Raw genomic sequence first — 13,096 nt, forward strand, 5'->3', positions numbered from 1 at the left:
TTATGATCTTCCACATATTATACGATGGAGACAGAGTTATTTCGCTACCTAGGTTAAGTCGATGATACTAGTACATACACGGTTCCATCACATTAATGTGACCGCCGCCGTTGTTCGGCGCCAACGTCTGATAACCACCCACAGACGGTAGGGCTCAGTATTAGCCGTGGAGGCTCTATAAAGTGTGCCAGGGAGACGCGGAGGATAGTGCATGTGAACGACAGCTATGGAGATGTGTATGGGTGAACAGACATGCAACTGTTGAGCAACTGACCGCCCAGATGAACCGAGGGGCTACCAACAGTGTCTGCTCAATGATCATCCAGTGAAAGTTGCTATGTATCATCGTCCTCAGTAGGTGCCTAATTCGTGCGCTCACGAAGGCAGTCGTTCATCGGCGACGAACGCTTGAATTTGCGCTCCAGTACCGTAACTTGACCTACTTTGAGCGGCCGTTTCAGATAAATGATGTTTTATGCTCCATCAGTTATATGGCACTTGGCGTGCACGGCGTGGCACGTCTCAAGGCCAACATCCTGCTACGAGAGTGAGGGAGCGTTATGGTTCAAATGGTTCAAATGGCTCTGAGCACTATGGGACTTAACATCTATGGCCATCAGTCCCCTAGAACTTAGAACTACTTAAACCTAACTAACCTAAGATCAGCACACAACACCCAGCCATCACGAGGCAGAGAAAATCCCTGACCCCGCCGGGAATCGAACCCGGGAACCAGGGCATGGGAAGCGAGAACGCTACCGCACGACCACGAGATGCGGGCAGCGTTATGGTCTGGGAAATGTATTCTCATGGGTAATTTCGTCATTCTGGAAGGAATAATTATCAACATTAGCATGTTTTGCTGCTTGGCGACCATGTCCACCCCTCCACACAGTCTATTTCTCTTTGGCACGATAGCATCTACCAAAAAGGCAATGCACCCTCTCACGGTTGGATCTGTAGCTTGTTCTTGATACGACTGGACATGAATCCTCGTGTTTTTTGCGATGAGAACTTAATATGGTAGCTTTAGGGCTCATGTACTTCTCTTTATACACTGTGATCAAGAAATGTGTTCCGTGTAAATGCAGTTTGATTTTATTTCGCAACTGTTTCTTTCAATACTTGTTGTCAATTACATTACATTGTTTTCTGTAAATAATATAAGAGAGTTTTCATTGTGCTCGCTTTCTACTACAGCGTCTATTATGTGGTCTGCATTTGACTTTGTGATTGTTACATGATTCTTCTTAGTCCTTTCGTTTATGCTACTTATTGTTTATCATAGTTTTGTATGGTTCTGCCTTCGGTTATCTCCGCCTTTCTTTAATTCTTTTGGAAGCACTTTATTTAGTTACCTGAAATGCATTATTCATTGCGGTTCATTATCGCAGTACCTATTACGTTTCTAAGTGATTCTTATAGTTTTTAAAAAACGCCTGAAACGTAACATATAAAAAAAATTTGTCAATCAACACACCAAAACATTTCATAGTGGCAACGAAGAACTCGAAGTCTTATGTTACGATTTAAGTTAGACAAACACTGTGAATGCTGAGTTAGGTACGTGTCAATCTCTGGATTTTGAAAGTGACATGATATGCATTAGAAGATATTCCGAAAACATTATCCTAGGACCCAGGACCATACATTCGAAAATTACTTGATTGCAATGAAGACATGAAAAGACGACCGCATGGGAAAAGCCAGAGAATAACACACACGAAGACAGATGATCTAAAACCTACGTTCCTTCCTACAACAGTCTAAGACGGAAAAAAATCCCGAAATATGTAGTGCTACGTCAGCAAAACGTAATTGGTGTAGTAACTTTATTGATAGTAATTAAAGCGGGATTACTCTTTTTACCATTTCTATAAGTGGTGTTGCGTGCGCGTCCCAGTGTGTATCACTCAGCGTAATATTTCCATACTTCTCAAGTGTAAAAGAATTGCAACGCCGGTCACTAACTATCAACATTCATATAGCTATTAAATGGTTGAGTCATGCGCTTAAAACAGTTGCTACAGGCAGGATTTGCATGAGACTGTTCTGGACGTCGTTTCTGAGAAATACCTCCAGCAGTTTAGTTAACAGAAGCGATTCATAGGGAAATTCTTACATGATCTGGTAGCAGACGTAAAGTTCGCGAATCGGCTAACACGGAAGAGAAGATCAGTGAACATACGGCTGTTACAAATTCAATGAAAACTGGTGTCAAAAGAACGTTACTGGAGCAATAATATCAGGAAATAAACTGCAGAGTATTTCGGCTGTCAAGATCGAAAATTCAGCTTCACTATTTACAAAGATGTGAGACACAAAATGATCAATTCTACAACCATTGGAAACGGTATCGTAGAACTGTACGTGCCGAGTAAGGTATCAGTGAAATGCAAAGACCCGTCATGGTTCGAGTGATATGTTACTAAGTTGCTGTCAATACAATAAGAGCTTCGATACACATTTATGTGACTTCGGTACCTTATTAAAAAACAAGAACTGAAAGGAGTCATGAGATTACAGTCACTAGCCGATCTTACCAAGAATCTTAACAATTATTGGTACAGTATATAAATCTATAACACTTATTCAGTCACTCATTCACCCTACTGGCACCATCAAGACAGATCATGGAGAGAAGGTCGAATTACTGATATAGCTTTTGCGAAACTGTTTCACCACGGAAGGATGTTTCGCTCAGTTGTTTCTGAATACCCAGCTGTTCGACATTGATGTAACTGACAGAACAATATAAACTAAAATTATTCAGTAGTGGAAAAGTATCTGGATCTGAGAAGATGTCGATAAGGTCGTGTCTTTCTCCCCTTCTAGCAGCAGTTAATTGTAGGTCAAAGGAGCGACGAAGCATTCAAGACAATTTGAAAAAATATCACACATGATTGAAAGCCTGCTCGTTGACGTTGCAGAATAAATTAACCCCCTTTATACACACGGATGATGACATTTTTAAAGGACGAACGTCTCATCCACTAGAAACCAAATGGATTCTGCAAACAGAAATCTTGCGATACTCATCAGCTGTGAATCATAGTGTGCTCAATGTAGCCCACATCGATGCCTTGTTCCTTGAATTATTCCGAAAGTAATTCGATACAGTTCCGAAATGTCATTTAGCGGATAATGTACGAGAATACTGAGTATCGGACCAGATTTATGATTTTATTAGGTAATTCACTGCCGATATAACTCAACATATCTCTCTCAATAAAAGAAAATTTACAGTCGGAAGGATAACTTCAAGGGAACCACAGCGAGCTGTGATATGCCTGTATCTGTTCACAATATACACGATCTAACATTAGGATTCCATACTCTGGGAGGTGATAGTTTGCATGAAAACGTAAGCAAAATGTCCAGAAGACATGGGCCCTAAGATGTATACTTTCAGCTCGACCACTTCTTGACACTATAAATCATATACACGTTTTAGGGTAGGTGCATCAGCGAGAAAAGGGAAGCCTACTATTTCACAAAGCAAATACCAAACTTCATTTTGATCACCTTGTAACGCCGGAAATGCATATCCTCCTATTTCCATCTATTGTACTATTTTTTTTCCTTGCTTTGTTACCTCAAGATATGACATTTCTGTCTCTTCGTGTATTGTAATTGTTTACTGTGTATATATATATATATATATATATTTATGCATTTATGTCGATGTATAATTGGTTTGTTTCGTAAATATTATTTGTATTTTTACGCTGGGTCTTGCCTAGGGAAAACTGCTATCGAACGATTACGTCGATAGGTCGTGTGAAGAATCAAAGTGTGTAGGATCTTTGGTAGTGTTAACTCTGCCGCGTGGAGCGCGGGCTGGGAGAAGGGGTCTGGCTGGAGTAGCGAGTGGAGCAGGTGTGTTGTGTGACGCTCCCGCGAGTTGCCGCGCTTTCGGGGTTTGGCAGCATGTAATTGCGCTCGACTTGCGATGATAGTTTCTGACATGGTGTCGCGGACGGGAAACATTAACTAGCGCACATCAAGAGCCCGTTTCGTCTGGTGACCGTGTCGAGAAGAAGGCGCGCCAACATCCAGCTTCTGCAACAGCGACGGCCGACAATGAGTGACTGTCGCCACCTCCTCGATCGACGGCTTCAAACCTTCAATCAACCATCAAGGAAGACTGGAAGCAAGTAAAGTTTTAGAACTGTATGGCAGACCTCAGCTTTTCAAACTGTACCATTTTCGTAACTATAATAACAGCTACTTAGCATGAACCTTTGTTGCTCATTGTCCCAATTGCATTACCAAGCAGGGTCCCTTCCTTTTCCGAAATGAACCCGAGTGTCGTTGAAATTTAAACGCCAGCACTAAAGTAATATAGCTAATTCTATTTCACTGCTTTAATTTCAAAGTTCAGTTAGCTGGCTACAATATTCAGATTACATAAGCACAAATTAAGAGTGCGAGTTTTGTTAGCATATTTTAGCGTACCTGTGACTGCAGCTCAGCTTGGTACGTACTAAAATTTACTATTGCTAATTGTTCAGAATCATTTAATTCAAGTTCAAAGTTAAATCTCTTATTTCTAAATTGCGTAGATTCAAGTAGCTTTAGAAATGATTGTTGAGGTAGTCCAAGACTAACCGTATTTTACTTAATTTCGATGCGCTTCAGAAAGAAAGCTCACTATTAACTTCAGTCACTAAATTAACTTTCGATTTTTCGGTTTTATTAATTCTTTTGCTAAATTAAGTCAGGGTGTAGCGAAATTTATTACTTCTGACAAACTTTCAGTTTTCACACTACACGTGTCAACCTTCAGTTGCCACGCTTCTAGTGCTAATTATATGTGAAATAACCTTTCTTTTTCAGTTACTATAGTAATTGTCCTTAGGACTGGCGACCGTGATTTCCCCCAAATCTCAAATACCTAATTACCGCTAGTTAATTGTTAACGTAACGGCTGCACATTTACTTTCTTTATTAACTTTACCCCTTTTCAAAATTAATTCCCACCAGTTTCATTAGCACATTTCCTTTCATTTAGATGTAACCCTTTCCTCCCTCCTTACCGACAGCTTAACTTCGGTGACGATTGCTTTTCCAAAACTCCCATTAGGTACACGCGGTTTCATCTTTCACTGTCATTAAGGTCGGTAAGTGAGGGGGAGGTTACAACCTCCTTTATAGATGGGACACTAATGCAGGTCGTACGTAATAGCTTGACAAACTACAACACATTGCCTCACGTATTTGGCAGCTACTTTATTTCATGACTTGAAAAACCATTTCTGAAACAACATGTGCTTATGTATTTCCTCATAAATCAGATCGTATGGAAATGTAATACATGTTGGATGAATAAATAAGGAATAATAATGTCAATTCGTTGTAGTATATACTCTGGCAATGTCACGGATATTATATTTGCACGAAACAAGGCATTCATTTCATGTAACAATAATATCGTTGGACGAGAGAGCCGGCAGAGATTACTTGTGAAGCATCTGTCCTGTGTTGCAGACGCGTGTGTTGGCGCGCAAATGCCAAATGGATATTGTGGGGTAAATGGCGTTATAATAAGTGGGAAGACAAAATAAAAGTGTGCGAGCACATGTACAAGCATAGTACATGGACGCAAGAAGGCTTTTAGAATTAATGAAGAGAGTAGTGTGGCCCACGTTTATCCAAGTTCGCGCGAGTGTATTTTGTTTATTTGCCGCATTAACTTTCATGTCGAGTATTTGTGTGAATTCAGTGACATTAGCTATTTACCAAATGCAACTTTCACTCCTTTTGGAGTAGGAGAAACTTTTCTTCTGATTTCTACATTCATTCAAACAATTCTGGGATACATAATTACTGCTAACTACAGTAAGACTATAACTTTTCACCATTTTTTTTATTTCTATCGTTATTGGACACAGTAAACATTAGTCCGCTAACAATTGGTTTGCAATTGTCTAAATTCTATCGGTATGCGCTATCGGTATGCATTGGTTTTCGTATTATATGTCTTGTTTCTGTTAATTGTGGAACAGCAGTTTTACACATAGGTGACTATATGTCAGTTGTGTGTTGTTACTCAACAACGATGTAAGGTGGTCCCATTTGTTTACCCAAATGTTAACTGCATTCTGTGAATGATGCGATTTAACAAACAGCTTACAGTAGACGAGATAAGCTTCAGAATAGCGGAGATGAACAAGTGTTCATTCCTAATGAGGTATGCATTTTAGATAGTTACTGTATCTTTTCCTTTCTTTGTTTCGAACCATACAATAGTTTCTCAAAACATGGAATACTTTCTTTAACACTGTATATTGATGATCTTGTGATGACGACGGAAGGTCCATAAGATATATCGCGGACGACACTGTTGTCTGTAGCGAGGTTGCTACGTCAGAAGACTGTAGGAAATTCGAAATCTGCAGAGGATCGATGATAGGTGGAGGTGCTGGAAGTCTACCCTGAACGTAATTAATAATAAAGCACTGCGCTTAAACACGTGGGGAAACCCACAACAATCAAGTTAAACTATTGGCGAAGATTCACTGGAACGAGGTAATACCAAGGAGTAATTGTCCGAAGCGATAAGTGGAAAAACTGCACAAACCAGACTGCAGGATAAGCAGCTGCAAGTCTTGAGATTTATTGGGAAGTTCTTAAGGAATAAAATTCGTCCATGAAAGAGATGGCTAACATTCTGTATGTTCCTGTGTACTGCTCGCCCATCTTGAATCTGTAGGACAGACTGAGAAGATAGAGAAAATACAATGAAGAGTGATCCTTTTGTTCGGTGAGTGCGAGAGTTTTACGAAGGTGCTGGACGAGATCAGCCTGCTTATCGTCAAATCAATATTTAGCAACAGTAACAAAATTGCTACGGCTGTGCCTAACACTGATATATTTTTTTATTGAAGTTTGGTGAATTATAGACCATTTAGAACCTAAGTCGAGGGTAAAATCTTTGTCTTTTTATGTCCCCAGAACTTCTTCGTGCATTCGATGATGACCTGCCTCTGTTTATTTGACATGATCCTTTGACGTAGTGAATTTCGTCGTTGGACAGGATATTTTGCAGTACTGATTATGAGTCTGGAACATTCCGTAGTCCGTATGGTAACTTCTAGAAACCTTTCTTGTCTCCTCCAACCATCTAGTGGTGTCTTTTAATTTGTAAATGAAATAAAAGCCTTTTTCGCTAATTTTCATTCATTCTCTAAATTTGATCGCAAGACTTTAATCTCCTTCTTCTTATTGTATGTGTGAATGCTTCTATGTTTCTGTATTCATCTTATCGTCTTCGTCCGGTTGTTATCCTTGTTCTTGCGTGTTCCTAAAAGATTTCTGTGTGTTCATATCCGGCATTCAGATTCGTAAATTTCTTACAGTATAATTGATGTAGCGTAGCTGTTAATTTTTGTCTGAAATGATACTGATCTTTTATTCTACCAGTTTTCGGTGAATGTACGCTAACTCCATTTTCTTTAATCTTTCTTTACCTTTTGTGTTACCGACCCATTCGATTGTGTCCATTCTCACAAATACTGAAACATATCAGCTACTTTGATGTTTCCGTGTTTTGTTTGTACTTATTTTTCTATGCTGTGTCTATGTTCAATGTATTCCGTTTTCTGATACGATATTAGTTATCAGGTATAATCTGCAATTTTGTGAAGTGTTTCCCTCATTATCTTTGCATCTGTTTTCTCCTTTGAAACATCGTCAGCAAAAGAGAGATATTTAATCTCAAAACTTTCTCTGCCATGTCCTAGATGGACTCCTTCCATGTTTTTCTCTTGCCGTTCTTTATCCCACTCCCTCATACCTTGTCTAAGACCAGACTGAAGTCAGTCTGTGAGAACCCATCGTCTTGCCGGACTCCTGTGTTAATTCTACAAATTTAACTTCCGAAGTTGTGTCTGTGTGTGTCTGTCTGTCTGTCTGAGTAACTGTTTGGGCCGCCCGCTGTGGCCGAGCGGTTCTAGGCGCTTCAGTCCGGAACCACGTGGCTGCTACGTTCGCAGGTTTTAATCCTGCCTCGGGCATGGGTGTGTGTGCGGTCCTTAGGTTAGTTAGGTTTACATAGTTCGAAGTCTAGGAGACTGATAACCTCAGATGTTAAGTCCTATAGTGCTTACAAGGGAACCTCCCAATCGCACCCCCTGCAGATTTAGATATAAGTTGGCACAGTGGATAGGCCTTGAAAAAGTGAACACAGATCAATCGAGAAAACAGGAAGAAGTTGTGTGGAACTATAAAAAAAAAAGCCAAATATACAAACTGAGTAGTCCATGCACAAGATAGGCAACGTGAAGGGTAATCTGTGCTCAGGAGCGCCGTGGTCCCGTGGTTGGTATGAGCAGCTGCGGGATGAGAGGTGCTTGGTTCAAGTCTTCCCTCCAGTGAAAAGTTTTCTTTCTTTATTTTCGCAAAGTAATGATCTGTCCGTTCGTTCATTGACGTCTCTGTTCACTGTAATAAGTTTAGTTTCTGCGTTTTGCGACCGCACCGCAAAACCGCGCGATTAGTAGACCAAAAGGACGTGCCTCTCAAATGGGAACTGAAAACATTAGATCGCAAGGTCATAGGTCAACCGATTCCTCCACAGGAAAAGACGTCTGATATATTCTATACGACACTGGCGACAGCATGTGCGTCACATGACAGGAATATGTTGTCGACCCACCTAACTTGTACACTTGGCGAATGGGTAAAAAGATTCTTCTACCTTGCCCGATTTAGGTTTTCTTGTGGATGTGATAATCACTCCCAAAAAAGTCATGAAAACATAAGAGTGTCACATAAACTGCAAGAAATTAATGCATCAGTTTCACAGTCGCACAGTTTTCCCTTGCTCTGTCAAAACATATGTTTATAACGTTTTCAAATTTTTCAGTGTGTAGACCGTCACATCCTGCATATGTTCAAGCAAATCTGAACATGTCCTGGAATTTTGGAGACGGACGGACGGACAGATAATAATTGTCTGAAAATAAAAAATTAAACTCTTCACTCGAGGGAGGACTGGAACTAAGGACCTCTCATTCCGCAGCTAGTCACTATAACCACAGGACCACGGCGCTCCTCAGCTCGCACTATCCTTGATGTTGCCCATCTTGGGCATGGACAACTCAGATGGTATATTTTGCTATTTTTTTCATAGTTCCACACAACTTCTTCCTGTTTTCTGGATAGATCTGTGTTCAGTTTTTCAAGGTCTATCCACTGTGTCAACTTATAACTTAATCTGAGTGGGAGGGGGGGGGGGGGTGAGAAGGGGAGGTTCCCTTGTTCGACGAGCCATTTTTTAATTGTCTGGTGGTTTTGCTGATATCATCTTCTTCCATTGTTAGGAACATTGTCTGTGCCCCCAAGAATTATGCCTTGACCTGGAGTGGGGCTCATCATTCAATGATCCAGACTACAAATGCAGTACAGTCCAGTTCTAATAGATGGTCGCTTGGTAATAGGATAGAGGCACCCAATTCGTCAGCAACGTGGGAGCTGAGGTGAAGATAGTCAGCGGTTTCTGGGGCGAATGAAGATGTTGTTCTCAAGGGCAAAAAAAAGGCGGACGTGTCATTTTCACCGACAGTGACACCTCAACGTTAGTAAAACTGGAGAGGACGTACCACAGTACGGCGGATCTAGCGGAACAGGCAACCCACCAAGCAGAAAAAATTCACGTCGTGCTTGACTTGGAACACGCGGCAACATAGTCAGTGACTCTCTACATGCTGACGACGGCTGCAAAAATGAGCAGCGTCTGTTACCAAAGTAGTCCGCTATGAAAGACGTCTGTTGCCCTGTTGGGAGGCCTGTTAAGAACCATCTAGCTGATCTAAGAAAGTTGTAACATCCTACGGAGGGGCTAACACACCTTACTAACTTACTTTCAACGAAGAAATTATGTGAAACACTGAACGGAAAAATACTCCCGGAGGTAAATAATACATAATCACTAGAAACAGGCCATCAGGTTTTGCAGAGCCTAGAACATCATGCAAGGAAGGGTCTGGGCTTACTAGCACTTCTTATCTACTGTCTATGATAAAACATTGTGATAAAATATGATGCGTTTCGTTTTCAAAAAATGGTTCAAATGGCTCTACGCACTATGGGATTTAACTTCTGAGGTCATCAGTGCCCTAGACGTAGAACTACTTAAACCTAATTAACCTAAACACATCAAACACATCCATGCTCGAGGCAGGATTCGAACCTGCGACCATAGCAGCCACGTGGTTCCAGACAGTTTCGTTTTCCACAACTGCTTTCTGCTTACCAATTTTTAAGGCAAGGTGCTAGTTCTTCCTGAAAGTTAATTTTTTATGTCAATAGTATATTATCTACAGGTATTCTTTGTTACAAACTACTATTCCCTCAGCGTACAATAAGAGATTACTACTCACATAGTCTAATAGTCGTAGTTATATTCCATATTCACGGCTCAGTCATTCCACTGGTTTGATATTCTTCATCCCTTCCTAACTTACGTTACCCTCTTCGTTTGCGAACTTGTAAAATCCACCATCCTTTGTAGTATGCTTCGCATTATTTTCATCTGCAAGTGGCACTACAAATCTTCCCTTCGATTGCTGACTAGAATTCCCAGTTTGCTTCTCATGGGAATATAAGAACTAGTCAGCGAACCTTAACACTTGTAACTGCTTGGGTCTTACTCTCAACCACTGAAATTTTTCAAATAGACAACACGAACACCTTTCGTCACGTATCTGAGAAATACCATCGTTCGCGAGCGCAAGGAAATGAAAAATCTTCCTAGAGCACTCTCAACGCTCTAAGCTGCTTTGCATTCTGAACTTTACTTCGTGAATTGCGGCAATTAACTGTTCTTTGTCGACTGTAGAAGTTTTCTCAAGTGGATTAATACATCTTAAATTATGTAAAATGTAGGTAATAGAAAAGAGGTTTACGTTGAACGAAAGTTTATAAATTCTGCCGATACTTACCAGCAACAAGCAACAGAGCAGCCTTCATTGTACTCGACAAGAGCTATAACTGCTCTCTGCGTTATATTTTCATTTATATATGTTTAAGCACCCTATGGCATCATCGAATGTTATCGTAATTTCCCTTCTGATTTTCCGTTCCATGAACTGTGGTTGCAGCAACTAGCAGCACATTGACTTTCCTTGTACTTGAAAGGGTATGTTATCGTTCGCTTTGTCAAAGTTATCACCACTACATTAACAGCGGTCAAAAATACTGATGACCATACTGGTCGTGTTTTTGTTCTTTTTCCTTTCTTTTCACTTGTGTATCGCTGTAGTAGAGTCGAGCAAACGAAAAGGCATGTGTCCACGGAAATCAACTGCCACGGCTCAGCAACACAACTGAGTTGATATTTCATACACGTGTTAGGGGCAGCACTCGTCATATCCGCAGTGAGTTTCTGGAAATTGCTAATAATGCTGTTTCATATTAATAAAACTCAACTCTGAAGTTTTTATTGTTTGTAGACGCAAGGTTCTGTTTTGTGCTGCGTTTATAATTGTTTCGCGTTCTACACGCTTAAGTATGTGTATAACATAGACATATATCGCACTGGACTAAATTTGGGATCGTTCTATCATTCGTCAAAAAATAATTCTGCTTGTAAAGGGTAACAACCCCACGCCCACTGTAGACACTAGCCGTCATATGAAAGATCAGACGAGCTTCATTTGTTAGGATTGAGTCGAGCTACACTATTCAAGACGGAAATTGCAGATATCTTCTATAACTCTAGAGAAAGAGCACGTAACGACTCTTAGGAGAGACATCCGGTATAACGTATGGAATACTGCGTCGGTCGTGCGCCATAATAAGTAATAATTTAACAGAAGACCGTGTTGTGAGTGGGAAAATAAGAAAACCTTTACCTGGCGGAGCAAATTTTGTAATTCAGAAAAAGACTGTAGCACATAAAAAGTGGATAAGAAATAAGGAAGTATTTCAATTATTAAATATCCAGCTGGCTAGAAGAGTAATTGTGTAATTTTTTTTCGAATTACAACCCTGTCCGCTATCAATAACATACAGCGGAAGCCACACAAGGAACGGCTTTCAGATATAGTGACGATGCTTCACGTCTAACAGCTTGCTCGCTACAGGTACACATATGCACGTAACACGACAAATTTTTATTTGGTTTGGTTTTTAGCATAAATGGCGTTTTAGTTATATATGTAATAAATTCTTTCACGATGAAGTAAATTATATCTTTAGAAAAAGAAAGTAAAATAATTTTTAAAGGCCTTTAATCTTGTGCACAGAGATTTTGTGGCCCATACAGAGCTAAGACCATTATCATTTTCAGTTGCACTGCACTTCTCCAAAGGGCAACCAAACCAACAATATAACTAGGGAAGAAATATTAAGAACATTCAACATCACTTCACAGCGTGCAGACCTTGCAAGCAGTAGTAAACTCCGTTATCACTGTATGGTTTCACGTATCCTGCTGTTATTTACTTTCCTTGTGCTTCTTTGGGATCCTCATATACTAGTATCCTTTTATCGGTTGTCTGAGAACGACATTTGGACAGATTTTTTCCATAAGTGAGTTAATTTATTTTCAATGACTTCAAAAAGAAAACAAAAGTATTCACATTAAAAATTAACTAAACTAAACCGTTTGATGATATTCTGACCTTTATGAGGAAGTATCCACGGCAGAGACGACATTCTGTTTACCGGTACTAACGACAAATCATCATAACGAATAACTCGACAGTTCTTTCTTCTCCCCCTGCGGGTCTGCGTATTAGAATAGGCCCGAGGTATTCCTGCCTGTCGTAAGAGGCGACTAAAAGGAGTCCCACACTTTTCGACCCTATGAGTTCAGGTATCATTCTATGGTTTGAGCTGCCACTTTTAAAATTCTACAGAAGTGTGGGCCATATGTGGAAGGACACCTTATGTGATGCACGAGTTATCCATAGTGCCCTTAGATTCGATCTCATAGATCTCTTATCATAGCTTGCATCTCCTCTTGCGATACAACTATTCGGGCGAGGGCACTTTCTGGGGTATGTCATCTTCTTCCATAGCCTCCTGTTCTCTTCGCCCGCCGGCCGGAGTGGCCGAGCGGATAAAGGCGCTACAGTCTGGAACCGCA

At 40.5% G+C, this 13,096-nt stretch overlaps 1 protein-coding gene across 6 annotated transcripts in view; it reads right to left on the reverse strand.

The window, feature by feature from the left end:
- Nucleotides 1-13,096, reverse strand: part of LOC126162273 (uncharacterized) — a 321,006-nt gene that overhangs the window by 169,337 nt on the left and 138,573 nt on the right. The window contains exon 1 of one of the 6 annotated variants that reach the window (XM_049918676.1): nt 10,947-11,052. The exons of the other annotated variants lie outside the window; for them this stretch is intronic. Coding sequence (XP_049774633.1) covers nt 10,947-10,974 — 28 coding nt within the window. The 5' untranslated portion in view covers nt 10,975-11,052. Of the gene's footprint in view, nt 1-10,946; nt 11,053-13,096 lie in introns of those variants that run through there. 6 annotated transcript variants of the gene reach the window in all.

The sequence above is a fragment of the Schistocerca cancellata genome, chromosome 2 (genome assembly GCF_023864275.1).
Source record: "Schistocerca cancellata isolate TAMUIC-IGC-003103 chromosome 2, iqSchCanc2.1, whole genome shotgun sequence".
Classification (NCBI taxonomy): Eukaryota; Metazoa; Arthropoda; class Insecta; order Orthoptera; family Acrididae; genus Schistocerca; species Schistocerca cancellata.